The 18,550-nt window shown below is 53.4% G+C and overlaps 8 protein-coding genes across 8 annotated transcripts; 2 read left to right on the forward strand and 6 right to left on the reverse strand.

Moving 5' to 3' along the window:
* Nucleotide 1: 1 nt before the first annotated feature.
* On the reverse strand, nucleotides 2-1,753 carry Z517_11416 (uncharacterized protein; the record flags this gene model as incomplete). Its single annotated transcript, XM_013423000.1, has 1 exon — nucleotides 2-1,753. One exon carries the CDS (start codon nucleotides 1,751-1,753, stop codon nucleotides 2-4), a length of 1,752 nt encoding a protein of 583 aa, XP_013278454.1.
* A 1,280-nt stretch (nucleotides 1,754-3,033) lies between these two features.
* Nucleotides 3,034-5,241, forward strand: Z517_11417 (uncharacterized protein; the record flags this gene model as incomplete). The annotated part of the gene is made up of 3 exons (XM_013423001.1): nucleotides 3,034-3,182; nucleotides 3,256-4,610; nucleotides 4,754-5,241. The coding sequence occupies 3 exons, from the start codon at nucleotides 3,034-3,036 to the stop codon at nucleotides 5,239-5,241; spliced, it is 1,992 nt and encodes a 663-aa protein (XP_013278455.1).
* A 376-nt stretch (nucleotides 5,242-5,617) lies between these two features.
* Z517_11418 (uncharacterized protein) lies at nucleotides 5,618-6,373 on the reverse strand (the record flags this gene model as incomplete). Its single annotated transcript, XM_013423002.1, has 1 exon — nucleotides 5,618-6,373. The coding sequence occupies one exon, from the start codon at nucleotides 6,371-6,373 to the stop codon at nucleotides 5,618-5,620; it is 756 nt and encodes a 251-aa protein (XP_013278456.1).
* A 128-nt stretch (nucleotides 6,374-6,501) lies between these two features.
* Nucleotides 6,502-6,734, reverse strand: Z517_11419 (uncharacterized protein; the record flags this gene model as incomplete). Its single annotated transcript, XM_013423003.1, has 2 exons — nucleotides 6,502-6,645; nucleotides 6,681-6,734. 2 exons carry the CDS (start codon nucleotides 6,732-6,734, stop codon nucleotides 6,502-6,504), a joined length of 198 nt encoding a protein of 65 aa, XP_013278457.1.
* Nucleotides 6,735-7,863: 1,129 nt separating this feature from the next.
* Nucleotides 7,864-8,655, reverse strand: Z517_11420 (uncharacterized protein; the record flags this gene model as incomplete). The annotated part of the gene is made up of 1 exon (XM_013423004.1): nucleotides 7,864-8,655. The coding sequence occupies one exon, from the start codon at nucleotides 8,653-8,655 to the stop codon at nucleotides 7,864-7,866; it is 792 nt and encodes a 263-aa protein (XP_013278458.1).
* Nucleotides 8,656-9,500: 845 nt separating this feature from the next.
* On the reverse strand, nucleotides 9,501-11,189 carry Z517_11421 (uncharacterized protein; the record flags this gene model as incomplete). Its single annotated transcript, XM_013423005.1, has 1 exon — nucleotides 9,501-11,189. The coding sequence occupies one exon, from the start codon at nucleotides 11,187-11,189 to the stop codon at nucleotides 9,501-9,503; it is 1,689 nt and encodes a 562-aa protein (XP_013278459.1).
* Nucleotides 11,190-12,083: 894 nt separating this feature from the next.
* Z517_11422 (uncharacterized protein) lies at nucleotides 12,084-13,215 on the reverse strand (the record flags this gene model as incomplete). The annotated part of the gene is made up of 2 exons (XM_013423006.1): nucleotides 12,084-12,491; nucleotides 12,550-13,215. The coding sequence occupies 2 exons, from the start codon at nucleotides 13,213-13,215 to the stop codon at nucleotides 12,084-12,086; spliced, it is 1,074 nt and encodes a 357-aa protein (XP_013278460.1).
* Nucleotides 13,216-16,459: 3,244 nt separating this feature from the next.
* Nucleotides 16,460-18,067, forward strand: Z517_11423 (uncharacterized protein; the record flags this gene model as incomplete). Its single annotated transcript, XM_013423007.1, has 2 exons — nucleotides 16,460-17,007; nucleotides 17,128-18,067. 2 exons carry the CDS (start codon nucleotides 16,460-16,462, stop codon nucleotides 18,065-18,067), a joined length of 1,488 nt encoding a protein of 495 aa, XP_013278461.1.
* Between the last annotated feature and the right edge of the window lie 483 nt (nucleotides 18,068-18,550).

An 18,550-nucleotide genomic window follows, 5' to 3' on the forward strand; every position in this document is an offset into this window, starting at 1 on the left:
CTCAACTCTGACCACGTTCTTCAAGCAGATTCTGGACCACGATGCGGGCGATATTCATTCCTGCAAGAGCAGAAGTCTCCATGGTCGAGATGAAGGATTCCATGCCGGAGAGGTAGTAGACTCCGTCCGAGGTGCCCCGTGAGGAGCACGACTCAGTGGAGCACAGGGTGAAGTTATCAAACGTCGTCCGAGGCGTCTCGTAAGGGTAGCTGTGCCAGTGTTTCTCGTGGAGCCAAGTGATCTCAGACTTAGGGAGCTTGGCGAGAGGATCGTCGTGTTTGTTTTCAGGCTCCGGAGTGTATGGGAAGCCGAGCAACGACGAAAGGAACGTCCCCGTCAAGGGTGCCGGTGAGAATATTTTGTACAGATACTGTGTGTCGCGTTCGGCTCCGACCTCTCCGGATTCGACAGGCAGCTGCGTGCAGTTTGATGTCGGTCCGCAAAAGCTCCCGTCTGTCTCTGGATGTAGAACCCGGAGCGTGCTTATCGACCAGAATCCGGCCGGCCCAACGGCATCGACGCCCCGATGCGAACCCAGCTCGTCTGACAATTCCGGAGAGAGTGTTGTGAGGACGGATGAAGGAACGTCCGCGTGAGATTCGAGTCCGAAGAATGACGGGGAAAGGCGACGGGGAGAGGTGAGCAAGGTCACGTATAGCGAAACGTAGGGAATTCTCTCCGGCGTGTTGAGAGGCGGTGGTGTAAAGGTGATATTGGAAAATTGATATGGAGCTGCGAGGATGACCGTGTCGTACTCGTGGCTGTATTCCTTCGTACGCGGTCCATTGATTTCGTCATCAGCAATCTCGAGCTGGAATGTCCCTTTCTTTTCATCCTTGTTGACAGCAGTAATTGTTGTATTCAAGAAGATCTCATCTGCCGTACTTCTCACCATTTCATTAAAGATCTGCCAATTGCCGTCCTCGACGGCCATTGCTCCCTCAATGGCCATGCATACCAATGTTTCCAATCCGTGGATGCCGCCCAGGTTGCTCGCGTAGTTCACCCGTGTGCTTGCCTGGATGATCTCACGAGAAAACAGATCGCCCACCTTGGCATTCTGCAAAACCTCCTTCCCTGTCAAGCCGGTATATGCACCCAGTCCTGTAGCTCCCACAGCCTCTGCTATCGAACGAAATGGAAATATTGGTTCGTCGTAAAACTTCAAGAATTCACCGACGGCTTTCTTGGTCGCCTGCCGCGTCCGTATGGGTGCGAGTCCATATTTCCAGAGAAGTTTGGCAATGTCCCACCATCCTCTCCATGATCCCCTGTCCTCATCATCATCTCTCTCTGCCTTGAAAACGAAGTCTTTCCCATCCCAAATGCCCAATTCGTACTTTGAATCAGGTGCAGATTCGTATATCTTGACGGCAGAAGTTAACCCAAAGTCTCGCGTAGCATTGTATAAAATATGGTTTATCTTAACAAATATGCTTGCTCCGAGTTCGACCGGGTAGCGGGAGTCATTTAGGGCATTGACCGTGGTAGTCCGGCCACCGATGTAGGGGTTAGAGTCGAAAACGGTGATATGTATCGGAGTATTTTCAGGTGGCGGGTAGAGCTGCTGGGAGAATTTGTGAAGGTGATAGGATGCAGAGGAGCCACCGGGGCCTGCGCCGATGATTGCTATCCGGTGCGGAGGACTTGAATCTGGGCTCAGTAGAGTCTGTGAATTCTCAGTAGCGACAACCAGGGATTGGAAGCGAAGGAAGGTGACGATAGTGTACGCCAATACAATTTTGTATAGCATTTCGAACACAGTTGTGCGTCTTAGAGACAATGTTTAACAGAGAAAGCTAGTTACATGGCTCGTGGAACGATTTGGGGTTTCTAAAGAGGTAAGCAGGTTTCGCTTCAGGGCACTTCTTGGGTCGCAGTTTGTCAGATGCGCAAGCACCTGATCGCTCGAACTTTTGCACACGCCGAGGAATCGGGTCACGAAGATTGGTATCGTAGTGTACAGCTTAGGGATAGGTTTGGTTCATTAGGATCGCACCGCTGCAAGACTGCTTATTGATAGATGAAGTGCGAATCATTCTAGACGAGGCTGGCAAGGCTGGTCGATATTGATAATACAGTCACGTGAAATTGAGCTGCGTCCAGAGTCACGTGGGTTTTGTCCAATAGGATTTGTGTTTGGCTTATTGCCTTAGCAGGCACGCAGCCTTAAATTGTACGAGGTACACGTCGAGGCGTCCATCCCTTATCAACCCCTGAAGCCTTGGAATTCCGTTTCCTGGTCCCCCCTTTCTACAGCTCCAGAACTAGCCAATAGCCAACGTGTCAATTGAGCCTCCTGCATCTTCTCCTCGTATTCACTTCATGATGTTGCCGCCATCGGACATTGTGTGCCACCAGTTCTGGCCAGACTGGTGTCCTCTAGCAAATATTGCAATGCCAGAAGTGCTTGGCTGTGGTGGCTGTGGCAAATGACTGGCCTGGGCAAATGAAACACCAGTTGACCCATTTCTATTGGTGCAGGATGAACCTGGTAAGTACGAGAAGGCTTCAAGAAGCTTGGAAGGGCTTGACTTATCACGGCAATGCGGTAACATGGATGTGGATGTCCGAACTCCGTTGGTCAAATGGTGCTGCAGAGCCTCCTGATCCAGATCAGATCTACTTCCTGTGTTTCCATCCCACAAAGGTTCGGGGCAAAGGCCGACCATCAGTTCTCGGTACGAGGGACTCGGTACAGTTTGCAAGGGGTATCCATCCCCGGTGAGCAAGTCAACTCTCAATCAGGGGATCCATAAAGCACAGCCGCATCGGGCGGCCGTTGTGATTCGACCAGCAAGCAGACATTCCTGATTCATACGTCTCAGCCTGATGGTTCGTCATGTACCCCCCTTGTTCGATGGCTTGGAGCCATAGTTCTGTTCGTGTCATGTTGAACCGGAATCAATATTGCGTCGCCGCAACCCACAACTCCGTTTTCCATTGTAGGGTTGTTTGTCCATAAATGGTCATCTCACCCCTTCCGTTTGGCATGTCGGCTGATTCAATGAAGTCTCTGTGATCACTTTTGCCATGGCTTTCTACTTCTGTGTTACCCTGTTGAAGCATACCTTGCTTGCACTTCTACTTATCGTCAGCCTTACGACAAAAGCGCATGCGGCAGACTTTGACCAATGTAAAGCCAAAGTGCTTGTCGATATAGACAGAGGCACTATCGAAAGGTAAGTCTCCCACATCCTCTATCCCAAGATATTTGGGGATTCGTAAGCTGATCATACACGTTTCTCAATGTAGCACCTATCATTTCGATATTGTTTACCACGGCCCGCTTCGTGGCATCGATCCGTCGTATCGAAACGAGACACTAGCCCTGACCGTCGATGGCTGCATTGCTGCGTGTGGCTCGGGTCCAGATCTGTGGGATGCTTTCACCGTCTTCCAGATTCTGACGACATGGATTCTGCCTAGTGTTAGCCTGATTGCCCAGCTGCCCTGGGAGTCGCTCAATATTCGCAAAAGAAGGAATCTCGAGGCATTGCTGAACTGGATCGGCGCTCCGTCTGCAAGCTTGACCACAACCATCTTCAACATATACATGATCAAGAAATGCCACGAAGTAGCCAGAGCGTCGCCGCCGACCGCCCGAATGGACGACGCCATGTATATCTTGAGCTGTATCAACCAGTACCAATATCCTGGAATGTTGCCTGCCCCGCGGCCCGTTGGTCGTCTAGAGAACCAGAGCCTGCCAGACCGACTTCGACGGCTGAAGAAATTGGTGATGAGGGGAACGCATCCCAAGCCGGTGGATGGTTCCAGTAATTCAGAAGAAGAACCTGCATCTACAGTGAGAAATCGCAACAGAGCACTATTGCAGGGAGTCTTCCGGCAGCTCAAATTGTCTGCGCACGGACCACATGCCGACCAACAAGAGCTCCAAGCACGACTCGCAGAGCTCAACGCCACTCTTGCGTACCACCTGCGCCTCAACCGTAGGAAGGGCGTGTGGCCTCTCGCGCTCAACATCTTATGGTTCGGCGTCTCCTTGATCATCTCGGTCGCGGTGGCTTTTGCCGACCTTGGTGACAATACCACCGCACACTCGCTCGCGCTCGGACTTCTACTGTCGTGGATCCCCTCGTTGGTGGTGATGGCAATCATTGATCGAAACCCCACGAACTCGAGTCGGTGCCAGGAGCTCATCGAACGATGGTTGTACAACGTTGAACAGGTCGTTGAGGCACAAAGGCGGCAAGGGCTCATCAGAGACGCAGCTAATGCGGCCACACAACCTCCCCAAGCGGAAGGCTCTGGTGCCGCCCAGCCACCATTGCCGGGACAGAATGGGGAAGCACAGCACGGGGAAGCACAGCAAGAAGCAGAAGCCAACGAGCTAGTCCTATGGAGTAGAGCTCTCGAACTCAGACAACCTGGAGTGCGACGTCGATATGGTATCGGGCATTTTGTTGGTCAGGGACGCTATCTGAGATACTGCGGCGTCGCCAATGCTGCGCTTATGCAATACGAACACGCGGGTGACGACCTCGATAGCCTCAATCTTGACGACCCGGCCGGTTTCGAAGCCGAGCTGACAAAACGGCCGTACTCGTGGTTCATCATATGGGTGTGCAGCGAGGTGATTGTGGGCGGTAAGTCGTTCCTTTTCTGGATGCAGTGTCTGGGTCAGGACACATGATGAGCAATGCCCAATCTCGTCTACGGCTTTTGTACCTTATCCTGCACAACTTATCCCTCTAGCTACGTGACAAAATACTGACGCTTGTCTTTTCAGTCAGTTTTGGCATGGCATTTATGGTGTCGTTCAATACACCAACGATAGGGCTGGGGTGCCGCTCCGGGCTCTACTCGATATGGTACATCCTGAGCTCGCTATCATGGCTCGTACTGCTGGCCATCCAAGAGCCATGGCGCTGGCTTCAACTGCTCATGCTGTTACCCAACTTGCTGGCGGTCTTGTCACTGTTCGTCATCACACTGTCCCAGGTGCTCGGCTTGCTGAACGGGTGTCTGTGCAAGTCGAGCACGTTCGGCAGCTCTGCGTTTGGCGGCTACATGGACTTTGAGGGTTCCCTCTTCTACCGCAAGGCGTATGATGTGACGGTGTTTTGGGCCACGGCTGCCGGCATCGGATTTCTCACCTCGTTCACCGTCATCGCCTGGGCCATGCGGCGATGGAGCAAGAGCTCGCCGTTGTGGCGGATCCAGGAGAATGGCGGGCCGGAAGCTGGCTCGGATATCTCGCTGGAATGGATCAGATGAATGAGGCGTCCGTGATGGATTAGGGAGTTAGTGTGAGTATATGTATAGGAACTCGGGGAGGAATATTGGTGTTATCGCTGCCTTGTCTTTCGACCCAATCATTAAAGTCCAGCAAGACAACTAGATGTACTACCATGCTGCTCAAGTCTGAGTCAACTTCGGGAGGGTTCATTGTACTTATAGTAAAACAATGGTTGTAGGATCAATATCGACATACTTGCCTAGGGAAACGGCGTCACTTGGTACAATAAAAGGCAGGCAGGGAAAAGTGTCCAACAAAGCGTTTTGCTCTACTATACCCTCATCTTCCATCTGGAAACGAACTGGAAGGTAAACTGGTCGGGTTGATTTTAATGATGATTCTATTTCTATGTCTCTACAACAAGCCTCTAGATTGCTTGTCCTTGCACAGTTTCGCGAGCAGCTCGACATTATCCTGATCACTCCCTTTCTTAAACCCAGGCATCAAGGCCAACCACTGATACACACACTCTCTCAGCTCCTTTGGCAATCTCGGGGGCTCGTTCAGCACCTTCTCAAAAGCATCCACCACCTTCTGGGCGACGTCGTCAATCATGGACTCACCAACCGTCTTCCCTCGTGTGCCTTCCACTCCAGCTTGCGCCCTTTGGAGGCTCGTCTTGTAGCCCACCATGGCGTGCGCACTCACACCCACGGTCCGTGGCCAGTTGGAGCTCATCAGGTTCCACGCGTCGCCCGTCTCTGCCTGGTCGCCCGCACCGCGAAAGTCCGTCCGGAGCACGACAGCGGGGATATCGGCCATTTTGGCGACCATGTACTCGACCACCGTGCCGGCATCTAACTCGGTACCGTCGTAAGTAAACATGGCCGTGTCGCAGGAAAGCAGAGCCCGGATGTCCTCGTCCCTGATGGAATGGGGGCTCTGGTCACGCTGTTCGAGATCCTGGGGTAAGACGGGGATGAACTTCCCCGAGGAGCACTTTTGGATGGCCTGAGCGAGGAGAGCATTAGTGTGGAGTTCGGCAATGGTGAATAGTGGACCGGCGTGATAATATGTGTAAGACTTTGGCGGGTGCGAGATTTCTTGTTGGCTGGGATCGGTGGTGTGGGTGGCAAGCACTGAAGGTGTGTCTGCAAGGTGTTCAGTCATGGCGGCAGATATGGATATCGACTCGTGGAAGGGGGTGTTTTTCTGATAAGGCTCGGTGAGACGGCCCCGAGCTGCAGGGAGAAAGAGAGAGAGAGAGAGAGTGTGTGTGTGTGTGTGTGTGTATGTATTCAGGTGTAGGCGACCGGGGCACCAGGGTTAGCCAGGTTGCCAAATTTGTTGGTGAAGAAGAGGGCGGTAGGGATGGTGATGGCGGCGGTGATGATAGTGCTGATGAGCAGCATGGCGGGATTCATGGTGTTTTTGAGGCGAAACTGGTGGTACTGTTGTCATCAACTTTTTGGCTTACTAGTACTTTACTGTACAAGTATCTAAGTGTAACTGCGTTATCCAAGGGTGACATGGCGGGGGGAGACGCACTTGGGGGATAGAATCTCTCCATTTATACTGGTGGATATGGTCATCACGCAGCCTAGGCAATCTGATAGCAGCTGAACTTAGGTAAAACTTTTCTCGTCTTGGGCTCCATAGGTGGTGTTGGGGGGCTAGTGAAGCCTAAGCCAGTGGACAGCAGGCGCTCCCATCTCTTTCTCCGGCTGGATTCTCTAGTTAAAGGGGGCCTCTGGCTGGTTGAATCGAACACGCCGGACTTGGAGATGCTTGGCACCTCGACGCCGCAGGTTCACTTGGCTTTAAACCTGGTATCACCTTCTTGATCCCATAAACAACCACTGTCTCCTTTGGCAGTCCTGCTGATCACCTTGCTTGGTCCATGGGCTTGCCTCACTGAATACTATCAGCCATCTTGTCTGTCCTCTTGTCCCGACCTGCGCCCCCAAACTCTGCATCCCCTCCTACTCGATCGCGCCCTTGGCCCAACACATCCATTCCAGCCTCTGCTCAGAACCGAGGTTCGGTGACAAGGAGTTACATGGGATGAGTCCATTACTGAGATAGGGGATATCTGCTTGTTGCCCAACAATACCATATCACCCTCCAAACCACAGAAGGCTATATCGTCCTTGAGTCCGGTCGTTATATCCTTGACACCTTGATGCGGTTTCCCTGGCTCGAGTAACCTTGTAAGGAAGATGACTGGGACCAAAATCGGATAGGCATTCGATACCCACCAATCAGACCAGTAGGGCACGAGACAAATATTAGATACTGGAGGTATTATAGGTCGGAAAGTCAGCAATTACTGTACAAGGTCGGGTACTGTAAGCCCTGCCCCCATCAGGCTGATAACCCCTATTCCGCCCTCCATCATACATTGCAGATAACACAGCCTTGCAGCTTTGTAGACGACTGTGTGGCCCGCTGACCGGTCACTTGTTGGAGTTCCATGGCTACTTGGACAAAATAGAGAAGAGAGTCACGATTCAAACTCTCGCGCTGTTTGCGTGATACTGGTATGTTCTGGTATGTCTGGGTCTTATGGATAGTAACCCTTCCCCTGGTGGGCTCTTCTCTTGCCAAGCGTGTCCAACAGTACCTCGACAGCACCTCGACACGCCTCTCCTACGAACCTCTCATAGGAGGAAGACACCGCCATCTGTCCTGATACACGTGCCCGTGACGTTCTTGTCCTTCAGCACGTATAGGAACGACTCCACTACATCCTCGACCTGGCCAACCTCGCCTGTGGCGACATGGGCTTTCGAACGCTCTAGCGCGGCCTTGACTTTGGCTTTGTCGCCCAGACTGGTTTCCCAAAGCTCCGTGTCCACGACACCGGGCGAGATCAAGTTGACACGCACGGGTTTTAGCTCGAGAGCAAGACCGCGGGTCATGCCGTGCAGGCCACTGGCGTAGGATGCCACCACGGCCCAATTGGGCAGCGGTTTCTCCGATACCGAGCCCGTGGTCAAGGTGATGGAGCTCGCCGGGCCTGGGTTGAGGTAAGGGATGGCCTCCTTTGCAACGAAAAAGGGCGCAAAGAATCGGACCATGCCAGCTTGCTTCATGAAGGGCAAGTCGACTTCTGCGAGGGGTTTGGCCGCGAGCGGGTCACCAGCCGAGAAGACCACATGGTCGATTTTGCGGCCGATCTTTGGGAACAGGTTCTTGATGTTGGCTTCTAGCGTGGACTCGTCGCCAAGATTGCACGCCAGGCCCGTGACGGTGGCTTTGGAGTCTGGGTACGCAGACTGAAGGCGTGACACGGCTGAGTCGACCCTCTGCTGCCGCGACGAGGAGAGGTAGAGGTGGGCGACGTTGTGCTCCAAAAGGGCCTCTGCCAGACCGAAGCCGAGCCCGGATGTGCCTCCGATGATCAGGACGGTGGTGTTGGCGAGCTTATTGGCGTATTTGGGGGTCGCCATGGGTGTGTATGTATGTGAAGGACAGCGGAGGCAGGGACAGGATGTGTGTATGCGCAGTCAAGGCGTTTAAACAATTGGTGAATGAGGGACGAGGAGGTGGTGGTGGGAGGAGGTCTTGGGGTATTTGGGGCTACACCAGCTTGACTAGTACATACAACCTGACAAGCCTGAGTACCTAAGGTATATATCTATCTCTTATATCTAACATTGCATGTCCTCCTACCCCCCCGATCCGTTCTCCCAATCATCCCGTACTGCAATTCTACCACCTACCCACCACCGACTAATCTACCCTGACTTATCTACCTATCTCCTCGGCCATATTTGTCATCCCTCGTCCATGCATCGATCCATCCTCCCATACAGACACCGGCAGTTACGGACTTAACAACAGTCCCCAGCGCGGGGTTTAAGATTTCCGTGGTCCATATTCGATGACGCCCATATTAGCCCATGTGTCCATGCCAGTCAATGATGGATGGGTGACGGATCATACGTGTGCTGAATCAGCAGCAGTCTCGATGGAGGGGCACAAACACGATGGGACTTTTTGAAGATTTCGGCATTCCCCGCTGCTAGGCGGTGTACATATACGAGAGACATGTTTCCAAGTACCCCAACTCACAACAACCGCAACAACGACGACACGAACGAATATTGTCCCTCCTGGCAGATCACAAGAGATGGGATTCCCGGTATCAGAAAAGGGAGATCGTCTGTATCCTAAAAAAGAAAAAATAGATCTCTTGCGTATCTGTTCTGAAGAATGGTGATATATAATATGTATAGCGGTCCAGGTTACCCCAATGCTGCGGTTAGAATATAAAACACACCCAACTCGGCACTCACTCGACGTTCGATTCCTCTCCTGCTGTTGCCGCGCGCATATCGTGGATATCGTCAGCCAAAGCTCGCAGATAACTCTGCTGCGCCGACTCCAGGTAGAAGAACCTCTGGGAGAGGGCGACGAGAGCGGCAAAGATCCCGTCGGCGTCGTCAGCTCCGCGAAGACAGACAGGCAGAGAGCTGCCTTGAGCCACAAACCACGTGTGAGTCTCCGACCCGACCTGAGAAGACATGGCACCGATGCTCAGAACCCATGCGAGGACTTCTTGGTGGCCGTTCCACTCTGCCTCCGGGATGGAGCACAGTCGATCCTGCAGGAAGGGTGCCATGACTTTGGCCGTCCGGACTCGCCCAGTCACGGTAAAGCACAGAAACATCCACAGCACAAGCGCCGTGCGAATGGCTTCACTTCGCCCATCGTCCAGTTCGAGATGTAGAAGCCGATGTCTGATGGCGAAGCTGCGCATGCTCACCCAATGGAACACCTCACGACCGTCAAAGGATTGATGCTCGCCCCCAGGAGCAGCGGATTGTGAGGACTCGAAGACGGAGACCACCACTGCAAGATCGAGAACTATCCACCGCAGGGACGCAGGGATTATCCCCTGCTGCGCCGAGCTGAGAAGGCCGCACCCCATGGCGACGGTGCCCGAGAGTAGCTTCTGAAGCTCTTGGAGACCGTAGGCGGTCATGGGGTGGTCGTCGCCGTTGTCAAAATCGGAATCAGACCACAGAGGCTTCTGCTGTAGCTCCCCGGCCACATAGGCATCGCCAGTCAACAAAAGATCCACGAGCGGACCCTCCTGGCACTTGAGGCCGCCGATCAGGTCAATGATAGACTTGGCCGCCTTGAGATGCACGTATCCGGCCTCGCGATTGTACCTGTACCACTCGGCACACCCCAGCGCAAAGATATTGAAGATCAGCCGCCCCGTAATCGGTTGCCGACTCTTGACATAATTCTGAGAAGCCCGCAGTGCCTGGTGCATATAAAAAGTGCCGTCTCCCGGCGGAGTTATCCCCTCGATATCGTGCATGTAACTTGCCATGTAGGCAAGCAGGGCGTACATGTTGTACTTGTCATGGAGGCATCCTTGGACCAAACTCATGGCGTCGTGCCGAAACGCGTATTCGTGATCGAACCGGCCACTTCTCTCCAGATGCCACACATTCGGGTGCCACACCCGGAGAAAATAGTGTAGCAGGCTGTAGATGCCTTCGTCGACCCTGACACAGGTCACCTTGAAAGGATCAAAATTTTCCTCTGCTGAAGCAGGGAACACCGGTATTGAGCCAGGCGACCCTGACGGCGTGGGGTGTGGCTGTGAATCGTCCCAGAGCAACGGGTCGATATTTGGAGATCGCGGCTGTAGACACTGATCACCGTCAAGGTGAATCAGAGATTCTGACGGACAATGTATTTGGTCCGATGTATGGTGTGTCGAAGACTCCCCAAGATAGTCATCGCCATAGTTGGATTCATCTTGACAATTCTCCGGTCCTTTGCCTTGGTGTTCAGGCCGAGTGTGCGGTAGCTGTCCAGAGTACATTATGGCGTCTTCGAACTTCTTGTACCGCCGTCCCTTCTGGACATGGCTGTGGATCTTTATTCTCTCGCTCTTGTGGCTGTGGGACAGTGAATCCGAGCCGGCAGTTTTATTGATGAACATAAACTTGGGCGCCTTCATACCTGCATCGAGTGCCGACAGTGCTGACGGAAGAGTCCACAGATGATACTTCCACCTTCCGTTCAGTGAGATTAATCCAAACCAGTGGGCGGGTTGGGCTATACAGGAGCGGTGCTGGAGTCACGGAGGCAATTCTTTATGGAACAGGCGTCAACGTTGCCCCACGGTCTGGTTGGGCCGAGAAATGGGGACAAACGAGGCTTCTCAGAAGCTCCCATAACGGCTCCAATTCAGGATATCGATACATGACCTCCGAAAGGAGTGATAGCGAGACTTTGGGAGTTTTGGTATAGCCAAGGCGCGGTGAAGCGGAGCCTCGTGATCGGCGAGGCATAGCGAAGAAGTTTGGAAGCTTGTCCTTCAAAGGGAGCGAATAGAACAGGAGCATATTCAGGGTATTTTAGTAGATACTCGGGTAGCAGATAACGAGCGGGAACAGCGACTGTGGCGTCTGTGCATGGACAAGCCAGAGGCCTTCTTTGGATCGCCAGATTAGGAAATGGGTACTTCCTATTCTGGTAAGGCCTAATGGCGCCACCAGCTGGACTCCATGATGATTACTCGGTAGTATGTGAACAAAGCGTCCAGGTCTGACAGACAAACCCCACAGACGGACAGAGACCGTCAAGGAGAACTGACTCAATCAAAAGAAACTGGAGTCGGGAATCGATCCAATCCTACGCTGGTATCGCTCAGCTTGAACGGCAGGAGGTGGCCACTCGTGGGACGGAGATACATTCCCCGAACAACACGAGGTAATGGCTTTCAGGAACAGAACAATAATCTTCTAGGTCATAATCATCTTGTGCAAACTACCTTTTGAATAATCGTCTTACATAACCGGCCACTAGCTTCAGTCGGCTGTGTGGCTACACGCCTCGTCGCAATAACCATTTACTCTGCGTCAGGCATCTTGAGCACATATCGTCCAGCGATTTGCCCAGCATGCATCAACTCGTAGACCTTGGGAAGTTCTTTCAGATCCACCGTCTTGAATGGCACCTTGATCAATCCGCGTGCAAAGAAGTCGAGAGCCTCCTCGCTGTCCTGTCGATTCCCGACGTACGAGGCCTGGATTCTGATCATCTTCACCACTGACTCGAAAACTGGGGCACGGATATATGCCTTGGCGGGAAGACCAATCACAATAACGGTTCCACGGGGGCGGACGTATTCCGCAGCTTGTTGGAAGGGCTTCTCGGTGACGGCGACAAGAATGACGGCATGAGGACCGAGGCCATCCTTGGTGGCGGCCTTGACGTCCTTGACAACGTCGCTGGATTTAGCGAAATCGATGAAGGTCTGTTATCATGCAAGGTTAGTACCATTCCAGCAAATAAAGAGTATTTTGACGGCTTACGCTGGACCCCATCTTTTCACAGAGAGCTTTCTTGTCATCTCCAGTGTCAATGGCAATGGTATGGATACCCATAGCCCGTGCGTATTGCTGTGCCAATGAGCCCAAACCACCACCAGCACCAACAATTGCAATTGTCTGTCCCGGTCGTGCTCCCGACTCTTTGATACCCTTGTAGACTGTAATGCCTGCGCAGAGAACGGGCGAAACCTCGTCGAGAGGTACACCATCAGGGATGTGAGCAACGTGTCTTGCGGATGCGACGCAGTATTGTTGGAAGGAACCATCGACGGTGTAGCCGGAGAGCTTGGGAGTGAGGCACAGAGGCTCGTCTGATTGCTGGCAGAATGTGCAGTTCAAGCAGGAGTCGTTCAACCACTTGACACCCACGGCTTCGCCAATCTTGCAGATATCGTCGGTGACCAACTCGCCACGGGCCACAACGATGCCAGCACCCTCATGACCACCAACAAGAGGCAACTTGGTCGGGAGGGGCCAGTCACCATTGACGGCGTGCAGGTCGGTGTGGCAGACACCAGAGTATTTGATGTTCACAAGCACATCCTCTGGGCCTGGTTTGGGGACAGGAATCTTCTTGTATTGCACAGGACCGCCGACCTTGTCGATGACCTGCGCCCATTGCTCGGTGGGGATCTTGGGGGAAGACATTATATCTGAATGGAGAAGTTTCACAAAGAAAGGTGTTCAAAAGCACTTGTTGGAACAATTGGAGATGGTAGGTAGATGAAGAAGGCTCTTTTGAGGTATGATGGTGGTGAAGTTGGTATTTGAGATCATCACAGGAACCAAGCCGACCTTTATGTAGATGTTACAAGAGCTCTCAACCCCTCTCTCTCTCCATTGAAAAGAGAAACTCACCTCAGGATCAGCGGAAACCCCTCAGAGTTTGATCACGAAGTACGCGTGTGTCCGTCATTGCTCCAAGATGTGTATCCTGTGGAGCGCTGAGCTTGGATAGCCAATCAGTAGGGTCGGTCTGAAGGGCTGGAGCGTTGAAAATGTTACATCTCATGACGGGTGTAAGGAGACTTTCTGTAAGCGGATCATCTGGTTTTGGCAAGAGATAGCATTTGGCCGGCGGTACCAACATGTGGACGAGCGGATTTCTTCACCCACAAGGCGTAGGGAAGAACCCTTGGCCGGATGAATCAACATGAGCAATACGCCTCGAGGATACTGCCAGAACCAGGATGAAGGCATGCAAAAGGATGGAGCATAAGTTACAGAAAACTGAGGGGTTTGTCTGTAAGGATACGGTCGAGGATCGATAACAGGGCAGATCAATCGCAGATGGGCCGGAGGGTGGAAGATGGGTGGCTGCGGATGGATACGGTGCTAAGGGAAGCTCGATTGGAGGCCCAGAAGGGACCGCAGATCTGGACCGCTGCAAGGGTGACAGCACCGAACGCGCACCAGCTGCAAGCTGTCCTAGTTGTCCTGCACGCCGCAATCTGCAAGCTTGCAAGCTTTTCCGGATCTGTTTTTTTTGTGTTCGGATCCCAAAGTTAAGCTCGCCCAGATGTGAGATCCATGTCGCCAGGACGCATTTCGATTCGAGGGACCGAAGGAATTCGTGAGAAAAGGACCAAAGGGAAGTCGGTTGAGGGAGACACGAAAACGAGCAACGAGACAGACAAGGGCGCAGGCGCAGGCAATGCGGGGAAAAGGTTTGTTCCGGGCGCATGAAGCTCTGTAGACCGCAGCGCAGGCAAAGAACCCTGTTGCCCGTGAGCTCCTCCTGCTCAACAATGCTCACAGTGCTTCATCCAACTCATCAATCTCAGCATACTCAGCATCCTCAGCTCCTCTCTATTTGCTCAAGCAAAGTTGCCACCCCCTCGCTATCCTCTTCGCCGCCGCCCTGTACCCACGGGCACTAGGCTAATCTGCCCAATCGTACCTCCAAATAAACCCGTTTCTCCGCCGCAATGCCATCATGAAATCATGAAAGCCTGTTCTGGGTTCTTTGTTTACGTTACAAAGTGGCATGATGAGCTGCGGGGTACGGACCAATGTTTGCGCGTAGCCGCCATTGTCGCCCTCAATCCCAGTCCACTGAGGCTCGCATATGGCCTCACCTGAGGATGAGGTGATGAATTCTCGAAGCTCGATAAGCTAGAAATTGGACCTTTTTCGCTACCTGCCACCTCGACCTAAGACCTTCAATGCCTTTGATACTTGAGCTTCGAAGCAGCAGAATCGGCATTCGCTTTTCGGCAAGCTACGAAGCACAGAAACGAGGTCGTCAATTGACTAACCTTCTTCGACGACAAATTCCCTCCTACCTTACGCTGCAAAATAAAACGCGTCTATGTTTGTCTGCGAGCCCTGCCACTGGGAGCGTCGTTGTTGTGCACTTGGTGTCTCTACTGCAAGCAGCCAAATACAGCCCCATCGAAACCCACGTGTCACGGGCATAAGCGCAGGCGATGACTATTCATGCGTTGATGCAGAAGTGGTCTGATGGCTACCACGCGTATCTCAATAATCTTCTGCCAAAACAGGCTCAAAATCGACCAAGTACAGCAAGTCGCGAACTAGCCAATGGACCAGGGTGACAAAATTTGTTGGGTTTGTGTTCTATCTTGAGAGCATGTGCGTCTGATGGATTTTACGCTTCGAAATGTCGCATCTTGTTCAAGATCAGCCAGTTCCCGCAACGCCAAAACCTGCCCTTTCTAGACTTGCGCGATTTCAACTTCTTGTTCCTTATCGCAGTCACAGATTTTGATAAAGGCAGACAGCGACCACCAGTCCGCCCGGATTCTCCGTGTCAAGTCCGAAGGTTGATCAAGTGTTGAGTGTCCACAAGGCATCTCGTACAGAATGCATTATTGTCTTATCCGCAAAAGATCGCCTGAAAGCGCGAAAGACAATGGTCGGAAGAGTTCTTTGCCGTTGCGAATACCTTCTTGTACCGAGTAGAGCATCTTTCAAGGTGGGTTTTCCAGCTACTAACTCGATAGCCGGAACACCTATCTCCCGAAAACCGGCCCCTTCCGATAGCGCAACGCGGCTTCTATTCCTCCTCTACCTCGAACCTGTCGAAAACACGGAAGAATAGACTCTGAGGAATGTCACAGGGCAATATTGGGAGGTTTACTGTTCCAATGTGTGATTGATCCGTGTCAGGATTGAGCAGCACAAGACACAGAAACAGTACAACTACAAACCCTAGCGTCGCGGCCGCTGGTGGAGGAGGTGCGCGAGAACTCACCCCGAACTTCATGAGCAAGAGACCTGCGCCAACAACGGAAATCGGAGGGTTCGGCCGCGTGGGACGAGAAAGGGACCTTGGTCGCCAGGATTGCTTATAAGCAATAGTCGTGGGATGAGAAGCTATGTTCTCTGCAAGAAAAATACATATCGGATGCAACTTTCGCCGGTCTGATTCAGCTCTGGTGGCTCGGGAGGTTGTGCTGAGCGATACAGGACGCCCAATGTCGCGCTCGCTCTCAGAGAAGCCGATTGCACTTACCTTGCTTACCTATCCGCTTAGAACCTGCCCTTTGCGTGTCCTGAAACGCCCCTCGATGACCACCGGAGACTCCTATTTCCCAGTTAGGGCTGCCCCGCGTTGCGGCTCCCGCCCTTATTCAGGACTCATCAGGCCCCTCGTGTTTCATTTCCCCGCTTTCACTCCCCACGGGACCGTTCCGCGTTGATTTTATATCTTGTACATACCTTGATACCTAGTAGATCTACTAGGCTGGGAAGGTGCTATATCCGATGGGCTTATGTGCCTAGTCTATGTGCCGGAGTTGTTCAGCTCCTTGATTTTATAAAACCTGGCGCTGGTTTTTCTGGCTTACAGTGCCTCTTCGTCACTAGACAGGAACATCAGAAATCAGTCGTCAATCCCTCGTCATCGACTGCAACCCTCTCTCTCAGAATGACAAGCAACGGTACCAACGGCGCACACGCGCCAGCTCCCGCCTTTGATGCATCGTCAACTATCCCCCTGTGGCTGGACGGAGAAGAAGTCAAGCTCTCCTCGACATTCGACGTCATCTCCCCGCTCGACCAGAAGACACTTTACAAATGCTCCTCGGCCGACGAAGAGGATGTCCAAAGGGCCATCGCGGCGGCTGAAAAGGCTTTCACAACGTGGTCCAAGACGAAGCCAAACTTCCGGAGAGACATCTTTCTCAGGGCGGCCGAGGAGTTCAAGAAGAGACGAGACGAGCTGAAGCATTACAGCTACACCGAGACAGGCGCCGCCGAGTCCATGTTCGCCTTTGAGCACAACCTGGCCTACGAAGCTTGCAAGAGTGTTGCGGGCCTCATCCAAATCGCCTCGACCTCGGCCATGCCAGTCGTCGCCGAAGAGGGCGGTAATGCCATCCTGGTCAAAGAACCGTATGGTGTGATTCTGGGCATTGCTCCGTGGAACGCACCCAATGTCCTGGGTCTCCGTGCGTGTTTGCAACCTCTTGCCATGTAAGTTTCAGCGCTGGTTTCACAAGAGATCATGAACGTCCCGTATTCCACCATTGTTCCTTTCCGTCACCATTGGACGAAGTTTAGAGGTAGCGGCTAACACGAGACAACTCGCACCAGGGGCAACACAGTCATCCTCAAGGGTCCTGAAGCGGCCCCCGCAACCTATTGGGCCATCGCCTCCATTCTCCACGCGGCAGGCCTGCCCGCGGGCTGCCTGAATACCATCTACCACCGACCCGCTGACGCAGCAAAGGTGACTTCGGCGCTAATTGCTCACCCAGCCATCAAGAAGATCAACTTTACCGGCTCGACGGGCGTGGGGGCCATCATCGCCTCCCAGGCTGGCAAGTACCTGAAGCCGACGGTCATGGAACTAGGCGGCAAGGCACCGTCGATCGTCTGCGAAGACGCCAACATCTCGACCGCGGCGCTGCAGTGCGCTCTGGGTGCCTTCCTCCACGCGGGTCAGATCTGCATGGCCACGGAGCGGATCATCGTGCACGAGAAGGTGGCCGACCAGTTCCGCGAGGCGCTCAAGCAGACGATGGACCACGTCTTCGCCGAGTCGCCCAACGGGATGGGCGTGCCGCAACTCGTGACGGCGGCGCCCGTGTTGAAGAACAAGAAGCTGCTGGAAGACGCGCTGTCCAAGGGTGCGAAGACGGTGTACGGCGACCCGCAGCACAACGAGGCGTCGTCGACGCGCATGCGGCCCGTGGTGATCGAGAACGTCAACCCCAAGATGGACATCTACCACACCGAGTCATTCGGGCCGACCGTGGCGCTGTACGTGGTGCGCGACGACGAGGAGGCCCTCCAGCTGGCAAACGACACCGAGTACGGCCTCACCAGCGCCGTCTTCACCGAGGACCTGCGCCGCGGCCTCCGGCTGGCCCGCCAGCTCGAGACCGGCGCCGTCCACATCAACAGCATGAGCATCCACGACGAACCCGCCCTGCCGCACGGCGGCGTCAAGAAGAGCGGCTTCGGTCGCTTCAACGGCATCCCCGGCCTGGAGGAGTGGGTCAGGACAAAGGTCATTACCTGGAAGGATTGAGCAGGGTATTGCGCGGCGCGGCGCGGCGTGGCGCAGTTCTAATGGCACATGGAGCTTGGGATTCGAGCTGTTTTCCTTGTCTTTGGCGGGAAGGGGTTGTGAGACTCATCATGACTTATGGGTACGGTTTGAGGCAAAGTGTTCGGGTCAAGTCTGGTTGCCAAAACGTATGATGTAGGTGTAGGCGAAACAAAAGGGGGTCGGATGAAGTAGTGTAACGACCAAAGGCGGGAGTCAAGCAGCAACACTTGTAAATTGTGAATGATGATGATGATGATGGATTCTCTTAGTTTCTGTATCTGGCGATAACACAGCGCCATGATCTGTTTACCCTTGACCGTAGCCGCTCCTGCTAAGTTACCCATAATACAGGTCTTCACGAGCATACCCTCACAGTAGTCATGCTCTCATCAAAGCTCAAGTCGTCAGGTCATGCATGCCCATAGAAAGGAGCCCAGCTCCGGAGCGCACACTTCCCGGTCG

Source organism: Fonsecaea pedrosoi, assembly GCF_000835455.1.
Source record: "Fonsecaea pedrosoi CBS 271.37 unplaced genomic scaffold supercont1.8, whole genome shotgun sequence".
NCBI lineage: Eukaryota > Fungi > Ascomycota > Eurotiomycetes > Chaetothyriales > Herpotrichiellaceae > Fonsecaea > Fonsecaea pedrosoi.